This window comes from Mastigoproctus giganteus, chromosome 8 (genome assembly GCF_048544385.1).
Source record: "Mastigoproctus giganteus isolate SK-2022 chromosome 8, ASM4854438v1, whole genome shotgun sequence".
NCBI lineage: Eukaryota > Metazoa > Arthropoda > Arachnida > Uropygi > Thelyphonidae > Mastigoproctus > Mastigoproctus giganteus.
The window spans coordinates 75,510,364-75,536,172 of record NC_143582.1 but is presented as its reverse complement, the minus strand read 5'-3'; the positions used below and the strand labels follow the sequence as shown (position 1 = coordinate 75,536,172).

Here is a 25,809-nt window from a genome sequence, read left to right as displayed (position 1 = left end):
GGAGTAATACTCTTGACTTGATTATCAGCAGTGATTATTCACACAAAGAATTTACAGATAAAGGAACCACTTGGTGACAGTGATCACAGTGTACTGATGTGGGATTTACTTAAGGATGTAACTACCATCAAGGGTAACTGGAAGGGTTTTTGTTTTCGTAAAGGAGACCACAGTGGTATCAGACAGGTTTTAAATTCTATACAGTGAGATCAACTAATGATGTTACCAATGGTGAATTCTAAATGGAAAGTCTTCTGGAACTTAATCTTGGAGGCTACTGGGCTTTTCATGCCAACTAAAAAATACTGTTCAAAGTTCAGGACTAAATGGATGTCAGATGAATTAATGAGGCTCGTGGCAGAGAAGAAAAATACATGGGATGCATATAAATTGTCAGGCGCCACAGAAGTCTACGGCAGATATAAGCTGTCTGTATTCAAGTCACAAAGGAGGTTCGGCAGGCAAATGCAGAATATGAGAAAAATTTGGCATAGGATGAAAAGAAAAACAGCAACGTCTTCTATGTAAACTCTAGAAGGAAAGGGATGAGAAGAAAAATGCATGGGATGCATATAAACTGTCAGGCACCACAGAAGTCTACGGCAGATATAAGCTGTCTGTATTCAAGTCACAAAGGAGGTTTCAGCAGGCAAAGGCAGAATATGAGAAAAATTTGGCATAGGATGAAAAGAAAAACAGCAAAGTCTTCTATATAAACTCTAGAAGGAAGGGGATGAATCAGATTGGTCCACTTAATAGATGGTTTGACTATTGGTGATTAGCATTAGCATTAGTAGAGGCATTTGATGCAAGAAAGCAAGCTTATACAGCATCAGCCAAAAAAAAAAACATAAAGTAAAATAAATAAATGAAAAATAACCACTTCCACTTCACCCCTCTGTTCGTTCGAAATACCTGTCCAGCTGAGCCTTAAACTTATTTAGGCTATCAACTTCCACGACAAGGGATGGAAGTCTGTTCCACCTACCAACCACCCACTGGCTAAAGGCAAAGCTGACTAAAGGTGATCCTGCTCAAAAAGCTGATAAACTGAATGAGTATTCTGCATCTACATTTACACAGGAGGAGTTATTCAAGGAGAGGAATGCCAGAAATTTATCAAACTGTAACAGGGTGGAAAGTGATTTTTGTAATAACTGAGAGCAAAGAGGAGGAGAAATTGTTGAAGTTAAACATAAAAAAGGCACCTGGGGCAAGATGGAATCTATCCAGTTATATTGAATGAGGCAGCACGAGAAGTAAGCAAACTCTGAGCCATAATTATGGCTAAGGGCTGCAAAGGCTGACAGAAATAATTATAGACCTGTTAGTTTAACTTCTGTACTCGGGAAATTATTGGAGCCACAGGTTAAAGAGATGATGCAGGATCACCTAGACAAGGCTGGTAATAGTTCAGACAGGCATGGGTTTGTTAAGGGGGGGCCCTTGTCCGAACAATTTTATTGGATACTACGATATGGTCACAAAGTAACTGGATGCAAAAAATAATTTTGATATCATATACTTGGATTTCGTAGCCGAGTTGTTGTGAGCTGAAGTGCAGTAGCACACGCTCTTTGAGTAGACCGGGGTTCAAACCCCTGACTGCTGAATATGGTCGCTTTGCCAACCCGCACTGGACCAGTGTGGCAGATTATGGTCCATTTCCCTCAGCATGAATTGTCGAGGAGGCTTCCATCCTGCAGTGGGTTGATAATGGCTGCACTTTACCTTTTACTTGGATTTGAGGAAAGCTTTGATACTGTTGCACATGGTAGACTGCTGTACAAATTGGAGTGGTATGACATTAAGGGTAAGTTGCTGCAATGGATAAAGGGATGGTTGAGTGGTAGATGGCAGAGAGTGGTAATAAATGGACAATGATCTACATGGACTAATGTTATTAGTGGAGTCTCCCAGGGTTCGGTGTTGGGCCCATTGTTGTTTTGTGCATTGATCAATGATAATGATGAATGCATATCAGGCTTAATGTCCAAGTTTACAGAGGATACAAAGGTTGATAGGGTTGTTAATGACAGTAGAGACAGTATGCTACTGCAACAGGATCTAGAAAAGTTGGTCAGATGGGCTGAGAGGTGGCAACTGAAGTTTAACATTGATAGATGCAAAGTACTGCATATGAATAGCAGTAACCCAAGAGAAATGTACCAACTGTGTAGTACTAATCTCAGGGAGGTGGAGAATGAAAAAGACGTTGGGTTAATTGTGCAGTCAGATATGAAGTTTTCTGGGCAATGTAGATGGGCTGCCAGAGCAGGTCATAAAGCCAATGATATATAGGAAATTTACTAGCAGAGACAAGGAGGTGTTATCCCTTTGTATAAGGCAATGATCAGACCACACCTTGAGTACTGCATACAGACCTGGAGGCCTCATTTTAGGAAGGATGTAGAGTTGCTAGAATGAGTACATAGAAGGGCAACAAGATTGGTGAGCGGGATAAAGGGGTGCTTTTACCAAGAGAGGCTTAAATTCTGCAAGTTGTAGCATCTGCAGACTAGGCACCTGTGAGGTGATCTGATTGAAGTGTACAAGGCCCTGGATGGTTTGAGCAGACTCAATGCTGATGAGATACTTCCACTTGCTCAGATTAAGAACCTGAGTGGGCATAGATTCCAATCGAAGAAAGGCAGTTATAGAATAGATGTGCGGAACTTTGCCTTTAGCCAGCGAGTAGTTGATTTCTGGAACAGAGTTCCATCTGTTGCTGTGGAAGTTGATAGCCTTAAATAAATTTAAGGCTCAACTAGACAAAACATTTGGAGTGACCAGATGAGTGAAATGGGGAGGTTTTTTTTTTTTTTTGTCTGATGCTGTATAATCTTGCCTCAACTAATGCTAATTACCATCAATATCGTTGATAGATACTGAAAATAACAATGGGCCCAATAGAGACCCCTGGGTGCAAGACTATTAATATTAGTCCATGAAAAGCAGTGTCCATTGATTACCACTCTCTGTCTTATCCAACTCAACCACCCTTTTATCCATTGTAGCAACTTGCCCTTAATGCCATACTGCTCCAATTTTTACAGTTTATTCCACGTATCAAAAACTTTCCTAAAATTCATGTATATGATATCAAAATTATATTTTGCATCTAGTTCCTTTGTGACCACATCATAATCCAATAAAATTGGTCAGACAAGACTACCCCTTAACAAATCCATGCTGTGTCTCAATTATAACTGCAGTCTGCTGCAGATGATCCTGCAGTACTTCTTTAACCGGTGACTCCATTATTTTCCCTGGCGCCGAAGTTAAACTTATAAGTCTGTAATAACTCATGTCCCCTTTTGATCCCCCCCCTGTGAATTGGGGATGCATTTGCACATCTCCTCCATGGGCACCTTCCCTGAGTTCAAGGATATCCTCATAAGCATGCGAAGGGCCTGCATGTTTCCTTTGCTGCCTCATTTAATATAACTGGATAGATCCCATCCACTGCAGGTGCATTCCTTACGTTTAACTTCAATAATTTCTCCTCCACTTTGCTCTCAGTTATTACAAAATCCTTTAGCTCCCTGTTTAGAGTTTGATAAACTTTTAGCATTCTCCTCCCTTAATAATTCCTCATGTGTGAATGTAGATGCAAAATACTCATTCAGTTTGTCAACTATCTGAGCAGGATCGTCAACAATTGAACCATCGATATTAAGTGGACTAATCTGATTCATCCCCTTCCTCCTCGAGTTCACATAAGTAATTACCGTTTTTCTTTGTATCCTTTGCCAAAGATTTCTTGTAATCTGTTTTTGGTTGCCTAACCTCCTTTGTGACTTGATTTTAGGCTATATTATATCTACCATAGGCATCTGTGTCTCCTGATAGTTTATATGCATCCCATGCATTTTTCTTCTCTGCCACAAGTCTCATCAATTCATCTGACAGTTTAGGCCTAAACCTTGAAAAGTATTTCTTAGTTGTTATAAAAACCTTGTAGCTTCCAAGATTAATTCCTTGAATATATCCCTTTAGAATTTGCTGTTGACAACATCATCGGTTGGTCCCACTATATAGAATTTAAAAACTGTCTGAGACCATTGAAGTCACCTTTAGAAAAGTAAAAACCCTTTCCTTTATCCCTGATGATAATTACATCTTTGAGTAATTACACTGTGTAATCCCACATCATTACACTATGATCACTGCCATCTAGTGATTCCTTTACTTCATTATCTTCAGATTCTTAATGCATGAATAATCAATGCTGATAATCAGGTCAAGAGTATTACTCCCTCTGGTTGCCTCTCATACATGCTGCTCTAGAAAACAATCATCCAGTAAATTTACAAAAGCCTTGCTAGTGTACAAGGGACTAATCCACAATTTCCAGTCAATATCTGGAAAGTTAAAATCCCCCATTACAAGACATTCTGATTTACAGGCCCACTCTTTTTCTCTATACAGTTGTTCATTGTACTCATCAGAGTCATTAGGCCTATTACTAGTGGTGTACTGGAGCTGGCTCCAGGTTGTGAAATTTTCAAGCCTTTTGCGAGCCGGTTGTTAAATTTTAAAGCATTTTGTGAGCCGGTTGTTAAACTGACAATAGCTATAAACTGTAGATTGGCAAGCACTTCAACCCACAATGTCTAGTGGCATTTGGACAATAAGCTTGTATGTGGTGACATGGAAAATCCGCCTGGAAGCGATTGTTTCGGCACCCTCTGTGCTTCCTTTTCCTCACCCCTTCCCTATGTGGCATCCTGTGTAGGGATTATCTCAGCTAGCAATTTTACAGGCATATTGTTTCCAACAAACAATCTGCTTAAGTCCTGTCCCATTTTGAAGCATTGTTAGTCCACTGGTGTGAAAATTACCATCATGAAATTAACTAATTTTTCTATAATTTCTATTCTATCTACAAAATTGAAACTCTCAATATACATACACAGAAGTATTTTCTTTGATATCCCACCTTTAAAATTCAGAAAAAATTATTAATTAATAAACAAACAGCAATCATTTACATTGAAGTATGCATTTTCTGATTATTCTCAAAATAAACAATCAGGTGTTGACCTTGATTATAGATCGCGTCACTGAATTTGTTTCAGTGGTGGAGTGAGTGACGTGAAGGCCCCCATCACTCACGAGGATGATAAGGGGGGTGGGGAAGCATGCAACTGTTTCTTGGCATAAGAAACATAACCGAAGAATTGTAATGAATTGTTTTTGAAAAACGAAAAGATAGTACTTCCTTTCTTCAATGTGTATTGTATCTACTAACAGAAAATCAAGGAATTTCATCTATCAGAAGCCACACTAGAAACAGAAACAAAACTGGTGTAAAACCGATAACACTGCAATGTGTATTTATTAAAAGAAAAGTTTGCTTTATTGCAATTGTTTTTAAGGAACAATGGCAGCACATTTTCTATATGTATATTATTTCTTCTAACAAAATTTGCAGAAATATTTGTAATGAAATATTTTCTTCGTAAAATCAAACTGTGGCATAACCAGAATTTTTTCATCAGACGTTCATAAAAAATGCACCAATTACCTGATACTAACCTACCTATTATTTTTGGTTTTAACTAAGAGGTGCCTCAATATCCGTGTATATATATATATATATATTATACGTGTGAATAATAAACTATTTTATAAATGATTATCTTATTATTATATTTAGTACATTTTTTTATTTGTTACATATAATGTATGCTACGAATAAAAAAATTTTGTATAAAATGTAAGCAGTATCTAATAAATGAACTGCAAAAATAATACATATACATAAACATAACCAAAACAATGAATTATAGATATAAAAGTTAATATTTTTAAAACATTGAATAAATATTTACGCAAGTTGCACAATGTATATCGTGGAATTACTTTTCAAAAAATGCACCACAATACCAGATTTCATTATCAGGAGGGTACAATGCACCTTCTGATCCTACCCTGGCTGTGCCACTGAACAGTAGTAATCCTTTATTGCACGGAAAGTAATCCATTATAGTTCAAGTAGTGGAGAATGTTTTCTGCTTCGAATAGATGAAAAGTACTTGTCAATATTCCATCTGGAAATAATGTCAAGTGGCGCAAAGACAGTAACAATAGGTGTTTTATTCAGAAAAGACCTTTGTGGTAAAATCAAACTTTACATTACCGAAAGTCGGAGCTGGGTCTAATTATGTGCAAGTGAGGCACGTAATTTTGGGTTAATACAGTCTACTTAATGCAACCAGCTCATTGTTTTTATTTATTTTGTTGTATTGACTGAAGGTGCAACTCATAGAATATTTAGTGAAAATTCATTTTATGATCAGATGATTTTTTAAATTATAAAAACCAATGCAAGTATAAAACCCGCAAGGATGCCCTAAAAACTAGGACGTGTCCTAACAAATGAGGAAGTCTAGTAACCCTAATTTAGTAAATTTGCATTTCTCGGTCTATTGTTAAGATATTTGCTATATAAAACTTTGCTACAATTTTTAGAATTTTAAATTACTCAGTCGCACCTCTTTTTAACGAACTCCTTTATAGCTAATTTTTCTATTTATTGAATTTTTTTGAATTCCCCTTGTTAATTTCATTTAAAATAGTTTCTGTTGAATGAAGAAAATTTTCATATAACGAACGGAATAGGAGAGACTTAAGGGTATGCACTGTTCACACTTCTGGACTTCAGGCAGTTAGTGCTGTTGCTAAGCACTAATTAACCCTTAAGACAGTTTAACTTAGTGGTAGTTGTAAAACCTATCTGGTCACCTGTCCCACATATTGAGAAGTTGTGCTGTTGAACAGTGAGCAGATCAAGTGGTATTCCCAAATTCTCTAACAGGGAATTAGCAGAAAATTTACGGAAAGTGCGTCATCCACATTTTCCCTATCTCTGTTTACATGGTCACAGTTCATGAATATCTGAATGACTCAGACATTTTGAACAGTTTCAAAAAAAAAAAAATTCAAAATTTAAGAATTAGTTCAAAGAACTACTGACAATATCGATGACAAGAGAAGGAAAATGAGGACAGCGAAGGTATTAAAACTTCTAAACATGAAATGTTGGCAGCTTTTGAAACTTCGTCGAGGGCTGCAGTGTGAAGAAAAATGTTCCTGAAAATACAAAGTATGTTAAAACAAATGTGGATATTGTTTTAATGATAGATGTACACTAAAATCCAGTGTGCAATAAAAGATAACCAAATATTTTTCAAAACAATTCTCAAAATTGTGCACATCAGGTACGTATGAAAAAAGTCGTATCTTAATACATAATGTATATAATGTTAATATATAACATATTAACAGATTGTTTTGAAACGTTAGAAAATTTATTTCTTCCCACTTATTTCTGATTTGTTTACCATCTTTTACTGTATTTCTGAATGTTGAATTATTTTTCATTGTGGAAAAGGTTATATTACTTTTAACAAAATTTTGCAGGCAAACAGTCGATTTTATTATATAGTGGTCCAACTGTAGATTTATTTTATTTTGGTTTATCCCACTTTTGCAGGTGTCGTGTTCATCTGAGAAATAACACTCATTTCTGTACACTGATGTAGCTTTTTTTTTTTTACTCCTCCCCCTTTGGAAATGCCATTTCCTAAGGGCTTATACTGGTTCCTTACTAGTTTTTCTGAAACCTTACAATGCAAAAGTTCATTCAACATTAATAACTTTGTATTTGTGCATTTTCAACTTAGATGCAACAGTTTTATCTAACTGCCTGTGCGATAGAGTGGTAATTTTGGATTATGAGTAAATTAGTATTAAAAATAAAAAAATTAATAATAACAAAAAAACTGTCTTGAGTAGTGAACTGTGAAGTAAAAATGAAAAGTATTACTAGTTTCTTTTCATCTTCCACAGTTAAGAACAGAGACTGTCAAAGGCTGTTTTTGTTCCTGATGGTATCCATATCCAGCAGCAAGGTATGACTGACATAAATACCTGATTATGTCAGTCATAATAAAATTTAAAAAAAATGACTTGTGTGCAAAGTATAATTGGCTAAATTATCAAAATAAGAGACTTGGCTGTGCATTATGTAAACAAATTGGAATTATTGGAGCGGAAAATAAGATGGGTATGAAGATTTCTAACGATTAGGCAAACAATGAAGTTACTGATTTTGGCAAAAGCAGAGAGCAACAGCTACTGTCTTGTTGACATTTGTTTGACATTGATACTACTGTCTTTAAGAGAAAAAAATTTTTGGACCCTCTGGTGGCAAAAACACCCAGGAGTCTGGGAAAGGCAAGTCACGTGATAGATCACATTGCATGGCATCCTCTGCACAAAGGATCATGGGTGACAAGTGGTACCACCTAGGGATGGTGACCGAAATTAAAACCTGCTTTCTTTTAGAGAGCCGGTTGTTAAAAATTTACTAGCACATCCCTGCCTATAACACACTGTTATAGACAGGGGTGTACTCTCAATTTTGCTTTCCCTGTGATTATGTCACGCCAAACTGACTCAACATTGCACTGTCCATCCATGTCAACTGGATGCACTTCCTTAGATTTTATGTTTCTTTACAAACAGCATGACCCTTCCACCCTTCTATCCTGTATATCCTTTCTGTATACATTGTACTCCTCAAATTCCAATTCTGCATTTCTTCTATCTGTGTGACGCAACATTTCCAATAGCCCAACATTATATGCCTTTGATGTCTTGACCAGCACCTCAAATTCATCAAATTTATTTACTATGCACCTAGCATTGGTGTACATGCAGAGTGAGTGCAAGAGTACATGTGAACAGGCGAAGTTTTTACGGCTCCAGCAAATAGAGAAGTTTTTGCTTTTTTATTGACTTAAATTGGCATATTAATTTATTTTTTAGAGTTGCTTTATTTTCCTAGTAACAATACTTTAGTTTAAATTGAATTTAGATACAGATTTTGTATTATCGGTAAGGGTATCAAATCCATGCGTGGACAGGTTTTGCAGCTCCTGCGAACAAAAAGTTTTTAATTATACTTAGCCGCTGCGTGGTTTATTTTCAAATTTAGATAGCGCGACTTGGAAAGTAAATAATACCTCGTGTCTGTAGATTAACTGTTTGTAACTTGCCGTCATTGTTATAAGATACAACGTGGACTAGCTTAAGGGTAAACGGAAAACTAGATAGCGAGTATAGTAGTATCAATTAATCAGTAAAATTTATTAATCTTATTAAATTTCATGGTCAATTGAATTGTACTTTTTTAACTAACTAAATGTAGCGACCAAGTTATTACAAACGTAACATCATAAATTAATACATATAAGTTGACAGGGGATAAGAAAGTCATATAATGTAACTCAGAGATAATATTCGATACCGAAATACATATATATAGTGTTATAACTGCATTGGGATATAGGTTTAGGGTTATATTTTGTATTGGAATTTATTGAACTTGAATAGAAATCATGACTCAGACCAAAGCAGCAAAGCAAAAGGCTCAAGCTAATGGGAGTGCTGTGGCTCAGAGGAGAACTGAGGGAGGCAGTTGCCATCTGAATCACGGCCTTTTAAAATGCACTGCTTGCATGATGTTTGTCGAGCAATCGGGTATGGGACATGATATTGCCATGCGGGATTCTTTGAGTGTGCGTGATGCAAGAAGTGTAACGAAATCAGGCGACAACTCAGCGTTGTTATGGGCATATATGAGAGCTTGAAGGATAGGGTGGATGCCCTCGAAGGATCTAAATTGAGGGCCCATCAAGCTCTCAGCTGCCCACATCAACGCCAGAGCTTGCACTTGGTCATCGCGCAACACAGCGGCAACCCCCAAGGCAGAATGTGCTGGTCCCACAGGAACTAGTAGTTATTGGTGACTCTATTGTCAGGGAATATCCAGTTATATTAAAGGAGGCAGCAAAGGAAGTAAGCAAACCCTTAGCTATAATTATGAGAGCTTCCTTGGACTCAGGGGAGGTACCCATAGACTGGAGATGTGCAAATGTGACCCCAATTCACAAAGGAGAATCAAAGGCTGACACAAGTAATTATAGACCTGTGAGTTTAACTTCTGTTCCACGAAAATTAATGGAGGCACTTGTTAAAGAAGCACTGCAGGATCATCTAGAAAGACTTCAGTTATAGCTCGGACACAGCATGGTTTTTCTTAGGGGAAGTCTTGCCTGACCAATTTGATTGGATACTATGATGCAGTCACAAAAGAACTGGATTCAGGGAATAACTTTGATATTATATACTTGGATCTTAGAAAGGCTTTTGATACTGTTGCACCTGGAAGACTGCTGCATAAATTGGAGCAGTGTGGCATTGGAGGCAAATTGCTGAGATGGATAAAGGGATGGTTGAGGGGGAGAAGACAGAGAGTGGTAATCAATGGACACTGCTCATCATGGACTAATGTTATTAGTGGAGTTCCTCAGGGTTCAGTGTTGGGTCCATTATTGTTTTCTGTATTTATAAATAATATTGATGATGGTATATCAAGCTTAATATCCAAGTTTGCAGATGATACAAAGGTTTGGCAGGGTTGTTAAGGACACTAGTGACACTATGCTGCTGTTGTAACATGGTCTGGAAAGGTTGAGCAGATGGGTTGAGAGGTGGCAAATGAAGTTTAACCTTGACAAATGTAAAGTACTACATATGGGAAACAGCAACCCCAGAGCAACGTATCAACTTTGTGGTACTACACTGATAGTGGTAGAGAATGAAAAGGACCTGGGGGTAATTGTGCAGGCAGATATGAAGTTCTCTGTGCAGTGCAGAAGGGCTGCAAGAGTAGCTCATGGTGTCTTGTCAATGATATACAGGAATTTTTCTAGCAGGGATAAGGAGGTGATTATTCCCTTGTATAAGGCAATTCTTCCTCTTGCTCAGAATAATCACCTGAGAGGGTGATTCAAATTGAGGAAAGACAGATGTGGGAAATTTGCCTTTAGCCAGCAGGTAGTTAGTTGGTGGAATAGACTTCCATCCCTTGTTGTGGAAGTTGATAGCCTAAATAAATAGAAGGGTCAGCTGGACAAGTATTTCGAATGAATGGAGTGGTGAAGTGGAAGGTTTTTTTTTTTTTTTGGTTGATGCTGCATAAGCTTGCTTTCTTGCATCATATGCCTCTACTAATGTTACTGCTAATTCTGCCCAGACACGATAGGAGGGAGTATATGATGAGGGCCTTGTCGATCAATTCGGCCCTGGAGAGATTGTCCAAGGCTCAAGGGGTAGAATTTTTCAGCCTGGTCTGTACTTGTTAATAGGAGAGATTTCTTCTACAGGGATGGGATATACTTAAATTGAAAGGGTGAAAGAATATTTGCTGATACTATGTAGGCAGAGTTAGGTAGGTCAGAAAACTGCTAGCTTGGGGGGGAGGGATACACAGACTAATAGATTAACAGTAGCCGCTGGCAGAGGTAAAAGTGATTCTTGCACTACTTCTATTGAAATGCAGTTGAGCAGCAGTCTAGAAAGCAAGGCAATGGGAATTTCCAGGACTGCTGGGAGTCATAGTGGAACAACTCCAAATTTCAGTTCTCCACTGTTTATGTCTGTGTGACATCAAAGGCAGATATTGTTGGGATATCAGAGACATGGTGCCACACAGACATAAGCAGTGGAGAACTGGTATTTGGGATGTATAATGTGTACAGAAATGATACAGGACAGGAAAGGAGGAGGGGTTATGCTGTTAGTTAAGAATCATAAAATCTAAGGAAGTGCATCCAGTTCATGTGGGTGGACAATGCAATGTTGAGTCTGTTTGGCATGACATATGTACTGGGAAAGGAAAAATGAGAGCAGGTGTGTGTGTTTTAGGCCTAATGAATCTGATGAGTATAATGAACAATTGTTCAGAGAAATAGAGTGGGCCAGTAAATTAGAGTGTCTTATAATGGGAGATTTTAATCCCGGATATTGACTGAAATTTGTGGGTTGGTCACTCACACACTAGCAAGGCTTTTGTGGATTTATTGGATGATTGTTTTCTAGAGCAGCATGTTTGGGAGGCAACAAGAGGGAGTTGATGTGATTATCAGTATATAATCAGATCAACTCTTGGTCTCATTATCAGTAGTGATTCTTCATGCATCAAGAATCTGCACATAAAGGTAAGACTAGGTGTCAGTGATCACAGTGTGCTGAAGTGGGATTTACTCAAAGAGGTAACCACCATCAAGGGTAATGGGAAGGATTTTTGCTTTCTTAGGGTGACTACGATGGTCTGGGACAGTATTTAAATTCTGTGGTGGGACCAACAGATGATGTTACCAACAGAAAATTCAAAAATGGAAGCATTCAAAGAATTAATCTTGGAAGCTACTAGGCTTTTCATACCAACAAAGAAATATTGTTTAAGATTTAGGCCTAAATGGATGTCAGATGGACTAATTAGTAATGTGACAGAGAAAACAAAATGCATCGGATACATATAAATTAACATGTAACACAGAAGCCTATGATAGATATAAGCTGGTCTGTAACCAAGTTACAAAGGAGGCTAGGCAGGCGAAGGCAGAGTACAAGAAATCTTTGGCAAAGAAAAACAGCAAAGAGTTCTTTACTTACGTAAACTCTAGAAGGAAGGGGATGAATCACATTGGTCCACTTGGTATTGATGGTTCAACTGTTAATGATCCTGCTCAGGTAGTTAACAAACTAAATGAATATTTTGCATCGACATTCAAATTCACATGAGGAATTATTCAGGGAGGGGAATGCCAGAGGTGTATTCAACTCTGGCAGTAAGCTAGATAATCTTGTAAAAACGGAGAGTAAAGTGAAGGAGAAATTGTTGAAGATAAACACAAGACAAGATCGAATCTATCCAGTTATATTAAAGTGGCAGCAAAGGAAGTAAGCAAACCCTTATCCATAATATGAGAGCTTCCCTGGACTCAGAGGAGGTACCCATGGACTGTAGATGTGCAAATGTGACCACAATCCACAAAGGATGAAAGGGAGACATAGGTAATTACAGACTTGTTCCAGGGAAATTAATGGAGGCACTAGTTAAGGAAACATTGCAAGATCATCTAGACAAGACTTCAGCTATAGCTCGGGCACAACATGGGTTTGTTAAGGGGAAGTCTTGTCTGACTAATTTGATTGGATACTATGAGGTAGTCACCAAGGAACTGGATGCAAAGAATAACTTTGATATCATATATTTGGATCTTAGAAAAGCCTTTGATACTATTGCACATGGAAGACTGCTGCACAAATTTGAGCAGTGTGGCATTGGAGGCAAATTGCTGCTATGGATAAAGGGATGGTTGAGTGGGAGAAGACAGAGAGTGGTAATCAATGGACATTGCTCTTTGTGGACTAATGTTTTTAATGGAGTCCCTCAGGGTTCAGTGTTCGGTCCATTGTTGTTTTCTGTATTTATAAATGATATTGATGATGGTATATCAGGCTTAATGTCCAAGTTTGCAGATGATACGAAGGTTGGCAGGGTTGTTAAAGACACTAATTACATTACACTGCTGCAACAGGATCTAGAACAGTTCAGCAGATGGGCTGAGAGGTGGCAAATGAAGTTTAACATTGACAAATGTAAAGTACTACATATGGGAAGCAGTAATCCCAGAGTAACATATGAACTCTGTGGTACCACACTGACAGTGGTAGAGAATGAAAAGAACCTGGAGGTAATTGTGCAGGCAGATATGAAGTTTTCTGAGCAGTGGTGACTGTCTGCAAGAGTAGCTCATGGTGTCTTGTGAATGATATACAGGAATTTTTCTAGCAGGGATAAGGAAGTGATTATCCCCTTGTAGAAGGCAATGGTCAGGCCACACTTTGGGTACTGTGTACAGGTCTGGAGGCCTCATTTTAAGAAGGATGTAGAGCTGCTGGAACGAGTACAGAGAAGGGCAACAAGATTAGTGAATGGAACAAAGGGTTGCTCTTACGAAGAAAGGCTTAAGTTTTGCAAATTACAGTGTCTAGAGACTAGGCACCTGCAAGGTGATCTGATTGAAGTGTATAAAGCCTTGAATGGTTTGAGCATGCTCAGTGCGGATGGGATACTTTCTCTTGCCCAGAATAATCGCCTGAGAGCACATAAATTCAAATTGAGGAAAGACATATGTAGGATAGATGTTCGGAAGTTTGCCTTTAGCCAGCGGGTGGTTGATTGCTGGAACAAAGTTCCATCTGTCATTGTAGTTGATGACTTAAATAGATTCAAGGCAGACCTTGACAAACATTTGGAGCGAGCAGATGGGTGAAATAAGGTGTTTTTTTTTTTTTGGCTGATGCTATATAAGCTTGCTTTCTTGCATCATGTGCCTTTGTTAATGCTATTGTATACATGCTCCTGTTCTTACTCTTAGTTAACCTAACACAACCCATGTATTTACTTGTTCCATGATGACTCCCAGCACTCCTTGAAATCCCCAGTACCTCGCTTTCCAAGCTGCTACTCATTCCAATAGAAGTAATGCAAGAATCACTTTCACCTCTGCCAGCGGCTACTGTTAATCTATAATTCTGTGTATCCCCCCAAGCTAGCAGTTTTCTGACTCACCTAACACTGCCTCTATAGCATCAGCAAATATCCTTGCACCATTTATATTTAAGTGTATCCTATCCCTGAAGACATAATGCCTCCTGTTAACAAGCACAGACCATGCTGAGAAAAATTGTACCCCATGAGCCTTGTACAATCTCTCCAGGACCGATTTGGCTGACAAATTGCCCCAGAAGCTGATATTTGGTGAGTGTGGGCTTGGCACACCCAGGATTCTGAGCTGGATATCACCATTCTTCTCTTTCTTGGTGATTCCTTTCTACTTTCTCACTCTCCCAATTTTTTTTTTTTTTTTTTTTTGGTCGGTGCAGCATAAGCCTCAGGCTTCTTTGCACCATATGGATAATAATAATAAGGCTCTCATCATATACTCCCTCCTATCCATGTCTGAGCAGAATTACAGACACTTTCAAATTTAACCCTAACTTATGACTTTTTTTCAAAATTGACCAGTACTCGCTGAGTAAATCCACAGATCTCCTACTGTTAATGTAATTAAGAGTACACACTCTCTCCAACTTGTACAATGGTATCACCCTTTGTGCCCTTAAAAGATATCTGCTCTACAACGTCATAAACTTTTGTTCCTGACAAAAGTTGATGACCTTGTAGAGCATACCTTGGCCATATTCCACTTCTCCCTTTTGCACAATATATTTCCCATCTCTCCAATAGTAACTAGTTCCTGTGGGACCAGCACATTCTGCCCTGAAGATTGCCACTGTGTTGCCTGATGCACAAGAGTGAGCTGTGTCATTGAGTTGCGCAGCTGAGAGCTTGATGGGCTCCTCATTTTAATTCCTTCGTGGGCATCTACCCTACTCTTCAAACACTCATGACACCTATCAGAATGGTGAGTTGCCACCTAATATCTTGACAATTTCTGCACCTAGCATACACAGAGATATTCTCCTAGGCTAGATCATGTCCTGTTCCAGAGTGATCCACAAACATTTCACAAGTTGCACATTTTTTTAGGCTGTGATGCATTGGAGAATGGCTCCTTCAGTTCTCCCCCGAGCCACAGTACTCCCGCTACTTTGTGCACGTTGCTTTATTGCTCTAGTTTGAGGCATGATTTTCATTTATATATAATTTAATTAATCGCCAGTCAATATAGTCAATTAATAAATAAAATTGATTAATTGACTGTACTATACCATACTTGACTACACAATACTGTACTAAGCTAATGCAGTGATCTGTATTATATCTAGTTTTACATTATACCTTATGCTAAGTTCAAGATATACGCTATACTGTAATGATCACAATGTTAAATTAGTTATATCCTTAGCTAAATACAAAAGATATATGCCCAAAAAGTTATGAAACCTTCAAACTGCTTATTTATTACAATTAAAATCCTACTATTCTTCTGCACTACTGGTTATGTGCTATGATATTCATGGTGAAACTCCGACAATAGCGGTACAATAGTGGTATGAGTAGCAAGCCTTAACTTACAAAAACACTAGCTAAATTTAAAAAATAAGCTAATGAAGCTAACAAGGTTTAGAACCAATCCTCTTGAAAATGTAATAACAGGAGTTTGCTGTACTAATAAAATAAGATTGCTGACACAAGTTTAATATGAAAACAAATAACATTTAAATGAATTTGAAGTTTCTTGACCCTTTCATTAGTATGTTTATTGAATGTGTTTAAGCCTCAAAAACTAAAGTTTTAAATTAGAACCACTGTGGAGTGAGTAGTTTGTGGAAATTTGAATTTTGTAAAAATGAAAACTTTGTACAGGGGTGCTTGTAAATATCAGTTAGTTCTTATTTTGAATTGATTGTTCAACATAGAGTTAGTCATACCTATATTTAAAAAAATTGTAAAGGCATTTCCATTAAAATAATTCATAAAAAGTCTTTTTTTTTAAAATTAATATCCTCTTTATGTATCACTTGAAATGTCAGCAAATTTAGTATCCAAATTCTTGAGAATTTCTTAAATTTTGTAACTAAATTGGGCTACTATATTAACAATTGTGATCTATTTTTAAAGATGTTTTCATACTGCCATTTGTTAAAATTCTTCTTCTATAATGTTTGAAACACAGATAAAAATAGCAGCATGTACTGGATGGTTTCAAGACAGTTTTCATATGTTAGTGGATATGTATGAGACACTCTTCAAAAATATGTGTATGCAGTAGAAGCTCTTTATAATGATCTGCCAGGGTAATGAGAAAAACAGTCATTATGAAAAAGGTTATTATGTTGATAATTCACAAAATCAGAAAAAGAACAAAGGAAAGTTTTAATATTTATGTAATTCTGCAATATAGTACTACAGTATTTAACAAGAAAATGAAGACTGTTCATTTTGCATTGATTGTATGGTGAAGTAAGATTAATTTGCTAATTACAAATGTACAGTTATTACTGTATATTTGTAATTAGAAAATATACAGTAATATAACATTTATTGTACAAATACTGTACAGTAATTACTGTATACTACAGTAGTGCATGTGTACATACATATACATCACAGGTACTTCACATCATATATCAATGTCTATTCATAAACATTGAAATTAGTTTCAAAATACTCTGTTAAATTGCACTGTTTCATTGGCAAAGCATCAGGTTCTGTTACACCTGCAATAAGTTCCTCTTCATTTATGCATGTCCTGAAATATGCAACATCTTCATACACTTTGGCATAGTCTTTAAAATGTGATGATGTACATTTCAAAAATTTCTTCACTATTATTGAACTATTCTCCATGATTTATAGATAAAGAAACATGCAAAGCTTCATTGAATCATTCAAGGCAACAAATATATCATGATTGAATAAGTCGGCAGTCACTTTTTCGTCAATCTCATCCCATGCTGAAACACACAAAAGTTGTCTGCAGCACATCCATTTTGCACTTTTTTTTTTTTAAAGGCAAAGCCTACTTTTTCTTAATAGCATTTTTCAATCATTCTCTTCCAAAGCACTGGATTATACCTCGATCAAGTGGTTGAAAAACTGATGTAATATTAGGTGACAAGTGCTCAACAATGATTATATGTAGGCCATATACTTTGCAATGATGGGGGATAATTATCTGCAAACAGCAAAATTTTTCTATTCTTCCTTCACATCTTATGATTTAAGTCTCTTTTGTTGTTATTTGGTTTTTAGAAGCATTAGCAACTAAGGCCATATTGCTCCAGGGATATGCGGTGGTCATTCCCTGACTTTTCTGCCTCCTCCGTATTTAGTGGTCACAGGATTGAACCCCGGTCTAACCAAGAAGCGTGTGCTATGCACTGCTACTCCTATCCACCTGGCTACGGAGGTGCCTTAAGTCTGTGATTCATTCTTCTTAGATTTCTGATGACATCCAAGCCTTTTTGTGTGCTTGATACATAGTTGGTAATGTCTTCAAACCTTTAAAGCATCAGGGCTTCTGTGCTTTCCCAGTGATCAGAGAGGAAGCTTCTCTGTACCAGATGTGTTAGCCATCATGAGAATGGTAATATGTTGTCTTCCCCCAATATAAGAATTTTATTATCTGGTAATAACTTTAACAAAAAAAAGTGCAGTTTCATTACAATTAAAAATGTCATATATCCACAAAACGTTTTTTTAAAATGATTTTTCTTCTATTCCTTCATAGTTTCAGTGTTGTTAGCTGCACTTTTGCCATGCTCTTTTTTGAGGACAACCCATGACTCATCTTCAGTTTGTGGAACCATTTCAGAAGACTTAATTTTCAGTATTTATCTGAGGCACAAATGATTCATTCTTAGTTTTTAAAAGATTTCTGTCTATAGCAATGTTTTTTGAATCATAACAAATGTAAAATGGCATTTAATTTATGGGAAATTGGCTGGGACCTATTACATAAGTCATTATAATATGCTGGGATATTAAAAAGGGGATCTCTCTCTCTCTCTCTCTCTCTCTCTCTCTCTCACACACACACACACACACACACACACACACACACACACACACACACACACACACACACACACACACACACACACACACACACACACACACACACACACACACACACACACACACAAGGTGCCTCCGTAGCCAGGTGGGAAGGAGCAGCAGTGTGTAGCTCACGCTTCTTGATTAGACCGGGGTTTGAGCCCGTCACCACCAAATACGGAGGATGCGGAAAGGTCAGGAATGACCACCGCATATTCATGGAGCAATATGGCCTTAGTTGCTAATGCTCCTAAAAACTAAAATAACAACACTCTCTCTCTCTCTCTCTCTCTCTCTCTCTCTCTTGGATCTAGATACTAAAAATAGAAACATATATATATATATACTGCTGAAAGACTAACAAATTTTGAAATATATATCCTGAAATTTAAAAAATATGGTTTGTGTTGTGTACTACTACTACTATTTTTATTATTATTTTATAAAATATTATTTAATAAAATAAAAACAACTCCTAGATCTGATTAAATTATTAATTTTTTTTTAAATCACTAGCTGAATATTAAAATATATTAACACATGTTTTAATTTAATACTGTTTTGATGAAATAGTTACTCTTGCCTTAAATAATGACCATTGTTTCCCATTTTAGCAAAGATGTGCCCTACATTTAAAGTTCCAGCAAATGGAATAGTCCTGTCTACTCAGACTACCTTTCACTTTGGTGATGTCATTCATTTTCAGTGTGATTTTGGATATATTATGATAGGTACTTCTACCCTACTTTGCACAAGCAATGGTGTTTGGAATGGCACTGTTCCAACATGTGAATGTAAGTACATTTAATTAACTCTCACTAACTAAATAGCATCTCTTTTTCTCTCTCTCTCTCTCTCTCTCACACACACACACACACACACACACACACACACACACACACACACACACACACACACACACACACACACACACACACACAGGATGCTCATTTTAAAAGTAAACTGAAAAACAGTCAAAGGATAATCCAATTTATTATCAAAATAATTAAGAATTAATTACCAATAATAAACATGCTGAAAGTATCCTTCATTGTTGGCGATACATAAATTCACTCTTTAGATGATAATTCAAGCAATGCGGCAGTTTGTTGATATGCTCACTTTGAGCTGCTGAATGTTTCTTGATTGCTCTAATAAGATTTCTGCTCTAACATTGGTCCTTGAGGTTGTCACTGACATTCTCTCACATAGGCCAGACAAGCTGTACTTGCTACCTGGGAGTCTAAAACGCTGATGGAACTGATATTCGGGTGACACTCAAGTCAAGTGGACCCAATTTCGGGGAAGTCCGGATGGTCTGTGACAGCAAAATCTTCTGCTTGCACCTTCACGATGGTGGGACTGTTAGTAATCCTGGGTATAACCTCCATGCACAAGTAGGTGGGAACCAACGTAAGCAGGGGTCGAGGTGTGGCGCCCACACCACATGGAGGAACGCCACCCCTCTATATTACCAGGCAGTACTAGGTGGTAGATGACTCTCATCAACCGGTGAAATTCCACCACTTTGCTTATTGGAGGCTTGAAGTGGTGGAACCCATGTTTAGTCTCTAGAGCTAAGTTCCGGTCAACCCTTCCCTATCTCTTCCATCATGCAGTATGATTGATGACTTTTGAGGTTATAATGAACGTCGTGGCAAGATCCAATATTCCTTACATTTCGAGGGTACAGCTCTAAAACGGTGTTCACAGGCCGGCCGCTAGTTAGTGCACCGGACCGAACCTATTGGTAACTCTCTAGGAGGCTTCCGGATCAGCTAGTGTATAATCTTGCTACCTCTACTCTGCCAGATAGTGACTGGAGGGAGTCCGAGTAGTGTGTATGTGGGGAGCATTGTTGAGGCCGCTTTATGTCAAGGATCTGGGTATATGCTTACCACATGTATGCCATATACAAAAATTTCATTACTTCATACAGCATGTCCCACCCACTTTTTCTCACTATTGAATACACCATGAATTGTCAAACTAATAGAGCAAGCTTATCTGTGAAAAGATCTAAACCTCCCAAGGACTTCCTGATTCATTTCACAAATATACGTGGTCTCAATTCTAATCTCAACGATGTCCATTTCCACTTGCAGTCTGCCAAACCCCATGTACTTTTTCTGACAGAATCTCACTTATCGGTTTATTCAACTACTGCTCATCTTAGATGCCCAAATTATTCGCTGTATGATTCCTTTTGCCTCAAAGGTACTTGTGCATGTGTCCGTTCTGATATTCCCTGCCAGAGACTTGGCAATTTGGAATCTCCTCGCTTTGATCTTCTCTGGCTTAAAATCTCTCTACCTCATTGTGTCAAATTCATCTGTTGTCTCTACCGTTCTCCCAACTCCACTAATCACTTGGAGCTCTTTGACTTCCTCTCTTTGCAACTTGACTTTCTCCAGTCCAACTTTCCTAACAGTGAGGTAATTTTCCTTGGTGATTTTAATGTTCACAACACCAGCTGGCTTCCGTTTTCTAGTCACACCAACCCAGCAGGTCGAGATGCTGAGGCTTTTGTAATTACTAATGACCTTGCACAGATTGTTCATTTACCTATAAGAATACCGGACAGTCCTAATCATACAGCCAATACGCTCGATCTTTTTCTCACAAACAACCCTTCTAAGTACACGGTCGAAGTGAGAAGTCCTTTAGGCGCTTCAGATCACAACTTGGTGATTGTTTCTTCTCCAATGGAACCTTTATCTCATGGCTATTCCCAACCTCGTGTTGTTTGGCATTACAAGAATGCAAAATGGGATGACCTGCGAGACTTTTCTTCTTTTCCTTGGTCGGATTACTGTTTCAAAACTTCTGATGTCAATGTTTGCTCGGATCGTATCAGTGAAATTATTCTTGCAGAAATGGAATCCTTTATCCCACACTCCACTTTAAAATCTCATCCTTTATCTAAACCTTGGTTTTCCAATAAATGTGCTAAGGCTGTCCAAGAGAAGAATGTTGCATATCATAATTGGCTTGTTTCTAATTCTTCAGTTTCATTTTCTGCTTACACCAAAGCTCGCAACAATTGTAAAGCAGTTATTAATCAGTCCAAACTAGAGTTTGAACAGGCTAAGAGTAGAAAACTTGCTTCTTGCCCTAATGGTAGCCGAGCATTCTGGTCTCCTGCCAAAGCTATTGGCCGCAACTTTTGCCCATCTCTGCTCCCACCTCTGTCCAAACCAGATGGTTCTGTTGTCACTTCAGCCAAGGATAAAGCTGACCTGCTAGCATCCCATTTTTCTTCGAGCTCATGTATTAATGATCTTGGTAAAACCCCTCCCACCATTCCCAACACGCTCCATTCAATGCCTCCTGTGGTCTTCCGTCAAAAGGATATCAGAAGGATTTTGATGAATCTTGATGCTAAGAAAGCTCCAGGTCCTAATGGTATTTCTCCACTTGTTCTCAAAACCTGTGCTCCTGAACTTACTCCTATTCTTTGCCGCCTTTTTTCACTTTCTTATTCCAAAGGTGTTTTTCCTTCTGCTTGGAAATTTGCTCATATCCAGCCAGTTCCTAAAAAGGGTGACAAATCCCTCCCATTCAATTATCATCCCATTGCAATTACTTCTACTCTTTCTAAAGTAATGGAGAAATCAATTAACTGCCAACTCTTAAACTTCCTAGAAACCTTCCGTCTGATCAACGATCACCAGTATGGATTCCGTCAGTGTCGATCCACTGGTGATATTCTGGCTTATGTTACCCATTTATGGACTAATTCAGTGGAAGGGTTCGGTGAAACACAAGTAGTTGCTCTTGACATCTCAAAGGCTTTTGATCGTGTTTGGCATAAAGGTCTTCTAAACAAGCTTCCATCTTATAATTTGCCAAATGTTTTTAGTAATTGGTTATCCAGTTTTCTCTCTGATCGCTCACTGGGGCGATGGTAGATGGCTCTCTGTCTTCTAACTTCTCCACTAATGCCGGTGTCCCCCAAGGTTCAGTTTTTTCCTCTTGTATATTAATGACCTTCTTCCATTGACTGGAAATCTTATCCATAGTTTTGCTGATGATAGCACATTGCATTGAACTTTCCATTTTGAGAAATCTTGTCTTGCTCAATCAGCTTCAATTTCTCGAAAATCTGCTACCAATTCCTTAAATGCCGATCTTCAGGTAATTCTCCAGTGGGGCAAAGACAACTTAGTTGATTTCAACCCTTCTAAAACTCAGTCTTGTCTTATATCTCGCAAAAAGGATTCTTCTACTCCAATGCTTATCTTTAGTGACACTCCGATTTCTAGGCAAAATGATATATCTCTTTTGGGGATTACCCTGACTTCTAATCTCTCTTGGCACAAGCACATTACAAATATTGCTTCCTCTGCATCTAAAAAACTTGGTTTTCTCTTTTGCTCTCGGCTTTACTTTTCTTCCAAACAGCTGCTCACTCTGTATAAATCGCAAATCCGCTCTGCCATGGAATATTGTTCCCACATTTGGGGTGGTGCCCCCAAAACCTCTCTCAGGCTTCTTGATTCCATTCAGATGAGGGCAGTTAGATTAATTGATGATTCATCTGTAACAGAGTCTCTCCACTTGCTTTCTCATAGACGCACTGTTTCTGCTGCATGCCTCTTTTACAGATACTTCCATGGGCACTGTTCTTCTGAATTGGCTTCTATAATACCTGCTGTCTCTTTCAAAACAGTCCGAACACGTGCCACCACCAGCCAACATCCATTTACTGTCCAACTTCAAAACCACAGAACCAACTTTTCATCTTCCTCATTTATTCATTCAACTGCCATTTTCTGGAACAACCTTCCTTCATACATATTTCCTGAAAATTACAATCTACAGAAGTTCAAGTCCAGTGTCAACCAAAAAAAAAAAAAAAAAAAAAACCCTTAAAGAGAAGTCTAGGGATGTTAAATCAGGAGAGCTATAGCCAAAGTTCTTGTGTTATGATTTAGTCCCCAAAAACCCTTGCAACATTTTAGTGATTGAGGGCAGTATGGCAGGTTACTCCATCTTTGTTGTTTTTGACTTCATCTTTGAGCCAGATGTTTCCCTGTTTTTGTTCTAGTAATGTAATAAACTGCATTTTGAATGCCTTGGTAAACATCAGAGGTGACAGTTTGTTTAAAAAATAATGGACTAACTGTCTTTCTTTAAGATATGTTACACCAAACACCAAATTTTTTTGGCCACTTAAGTGGGTTTCACAAAAAATGTGCGGATTTTCAGCACTGCATATTCTTAAATTTTGACAGTTGATGTAGCTAAGGTGAAACCATGCTTCTTCAGTGAAATAAATTTTATCCAAAAATTTCAGTACCTTCAGGGTGAAGTAAACTTTTAAACCAGAGATTGTTTATTTGTTATTTGGTTTTTAGGAGCATTAGCAACTAAGGCCATATTGCTCTGGGGATATGCGGTGGTCATTCCCTGACCTTTCCGCATCCTCTGTATTTGGTAGTCACGGGCTCGAACCCCGGTTTAATCAAGAAGCGTGTGCTACGCACTGCTGCTCCTGCCCACCTGGCTATGGAGGTGGTGCCACCAGAGATTAGTACCTTAATCCTTTAAATGTTATCCTGAAAATGAAGCTCATGTATACTGTGGATTAGGTCTGGAAAACATTTTGGTTATTTTCGTATGGAAAAATGTGCTAAACCAAGTGATATCCCCTTTTGAATGCTGAGTTTCTGTAGAGATTTGTTTGTAGATTGCAAAATTGTTCATCTAATGTTGTCTAATGAGTGTCGTGTAAGAACACTCCTTTTTTCATGTTGCTTTTTCCCAAATCGACAGTCAGTAAACTTCTTTATTATTTTGAAAAATCTTAAACGGTAGCTCTGTGTGGATATTTAGTGTTAGGGAATTTTTCAATAAATTTTTATTGACACTCATTGTAAGTCTTATTTTCCAAATAAGATTCCACAGTTAAATTTCAGTAAGGAACTCTCATCCATGCATCTTTGCAACAGATAGAGCTCTGTCCACTGCTTCATACTAATTGGCTTCTAATCACCATAATTTTGAGTTAGAGTGAATGCTGTTCTGGAAGTGAGTAGAGCTAGTAGAAATACGATATACAGTCTGGTAAACCTGACTTTTGTTTGTAATATGAGTTTTCATCTCTACTAGCGAAAAGAGATCAGGTTAGATTGCACCACTAAATTCGGGACAGATTCAAACAAAAAAAGGTGCATACTGAACATTATGGATACTTTTTTTGTTAGAATCTGCTCTGAATTTGATGACATTAACTAACCTAAACTTTCTTACTACAGGTTGTACGCTTATAGGTGGTAGATGACTTTCATCGACCGGTGAAATACCACCACTTTGCTTATTGGAGGCTTGAAGTGGTGAAACCCATGTTTAGTCTCTAGAGCAAAGTTTCCGCGCCCCCCCCCCATACTTCTCCTTCAACCCATGCATGGTACTAAGTACTATAGGTTTTGATACCTTTTGTGTTTTGGGGTTTTCATAAAAAAAAAAAAAAAAACAAGGATGTACCCTAAACATTGTTTTTTGTTTGAATCCATCCTGAATTTGGTAGTAATCTAACCTGAACTTTTCCACTAGTGGAAATGAAAGTCTATTAAGAAAACTTCTACTTGTAGTACGAGTTTTCTGTTGTAATCCAGCCAGCTATACTTGCTTGCAGAATAGTATTCACTCTAACTCAAAATTGTTGTGATTAGCAGCCAATCAGTGCAAAGCAGTGGATGGAACTACATGTGGCCATCATTTGCTATTGCAGAGATCCATGGGTAAGAGTCTCTTACTGAAATTCAACCAATTCCATTAAAAATATATATATATATATATATGTTACTCGATAGTATATGGCATGATATTTATTCACCAGTAATGACTAATGGTGAATTTTTCATAATGAATGGTTGAATGGCTTCAACCATTCATTATGAAAAATTGAAATACAAAATTGTCACTTCCTCCAGTTATGTAATATCCTCATCTAGCACCCTCATGCAATTACACCAGTAATCATTACTTGGCAACTTTGTACTTGGTTCCCTTCTTCATTCTGTGTTATACATTCTTAATTTATTAAGGAATACTATGATCCTTCATAGTGTCTTTAGAGACTGCCTAGGGAGATTTCACTTACTAGCTGAAAATTATTTGATCCATTTAGTTATGTGTATTAATTACTGTAAAAACACACATTTTTTAAAAGTCTAAACTTTTTAAAAATATATTAATTTGTTTAATTTTAATGTTTTCTCATTAAAATCAATTCCATCGTTATTGTTTTGAATTTAACGTCTTGAAAAGTAAAATACAGGGAATATTTATGATAAAACTACTTCAGGTTTTGTTCTTACTTCTGTTTTGTACTTGATGGTTCCTTTGTAAAA

General features: G+C 37.6%; 1 protein-coding gene across 1 annotated transcript in view; it reads left to right on the top strand.

The window, feature by feature from the left end:
• The window catches only part of LOC150081645 (uncharacterized), a 981,095-nt gene that overhangs the window by 374,945 nt on the left and 580,341 nt on the right, over window positions 1–25,809 (top strand). The window contains exon 21 of the mRNA XM_090380575.1: window positions 19,066–19,245. Coding sequence (XP_090236701.1) covers window positions 19,066–19,245 — 180 coding nt within the window. The remainder of the gene's footprint in view (window positions 1–19,065; window positions 19,246–25,809) is intronic.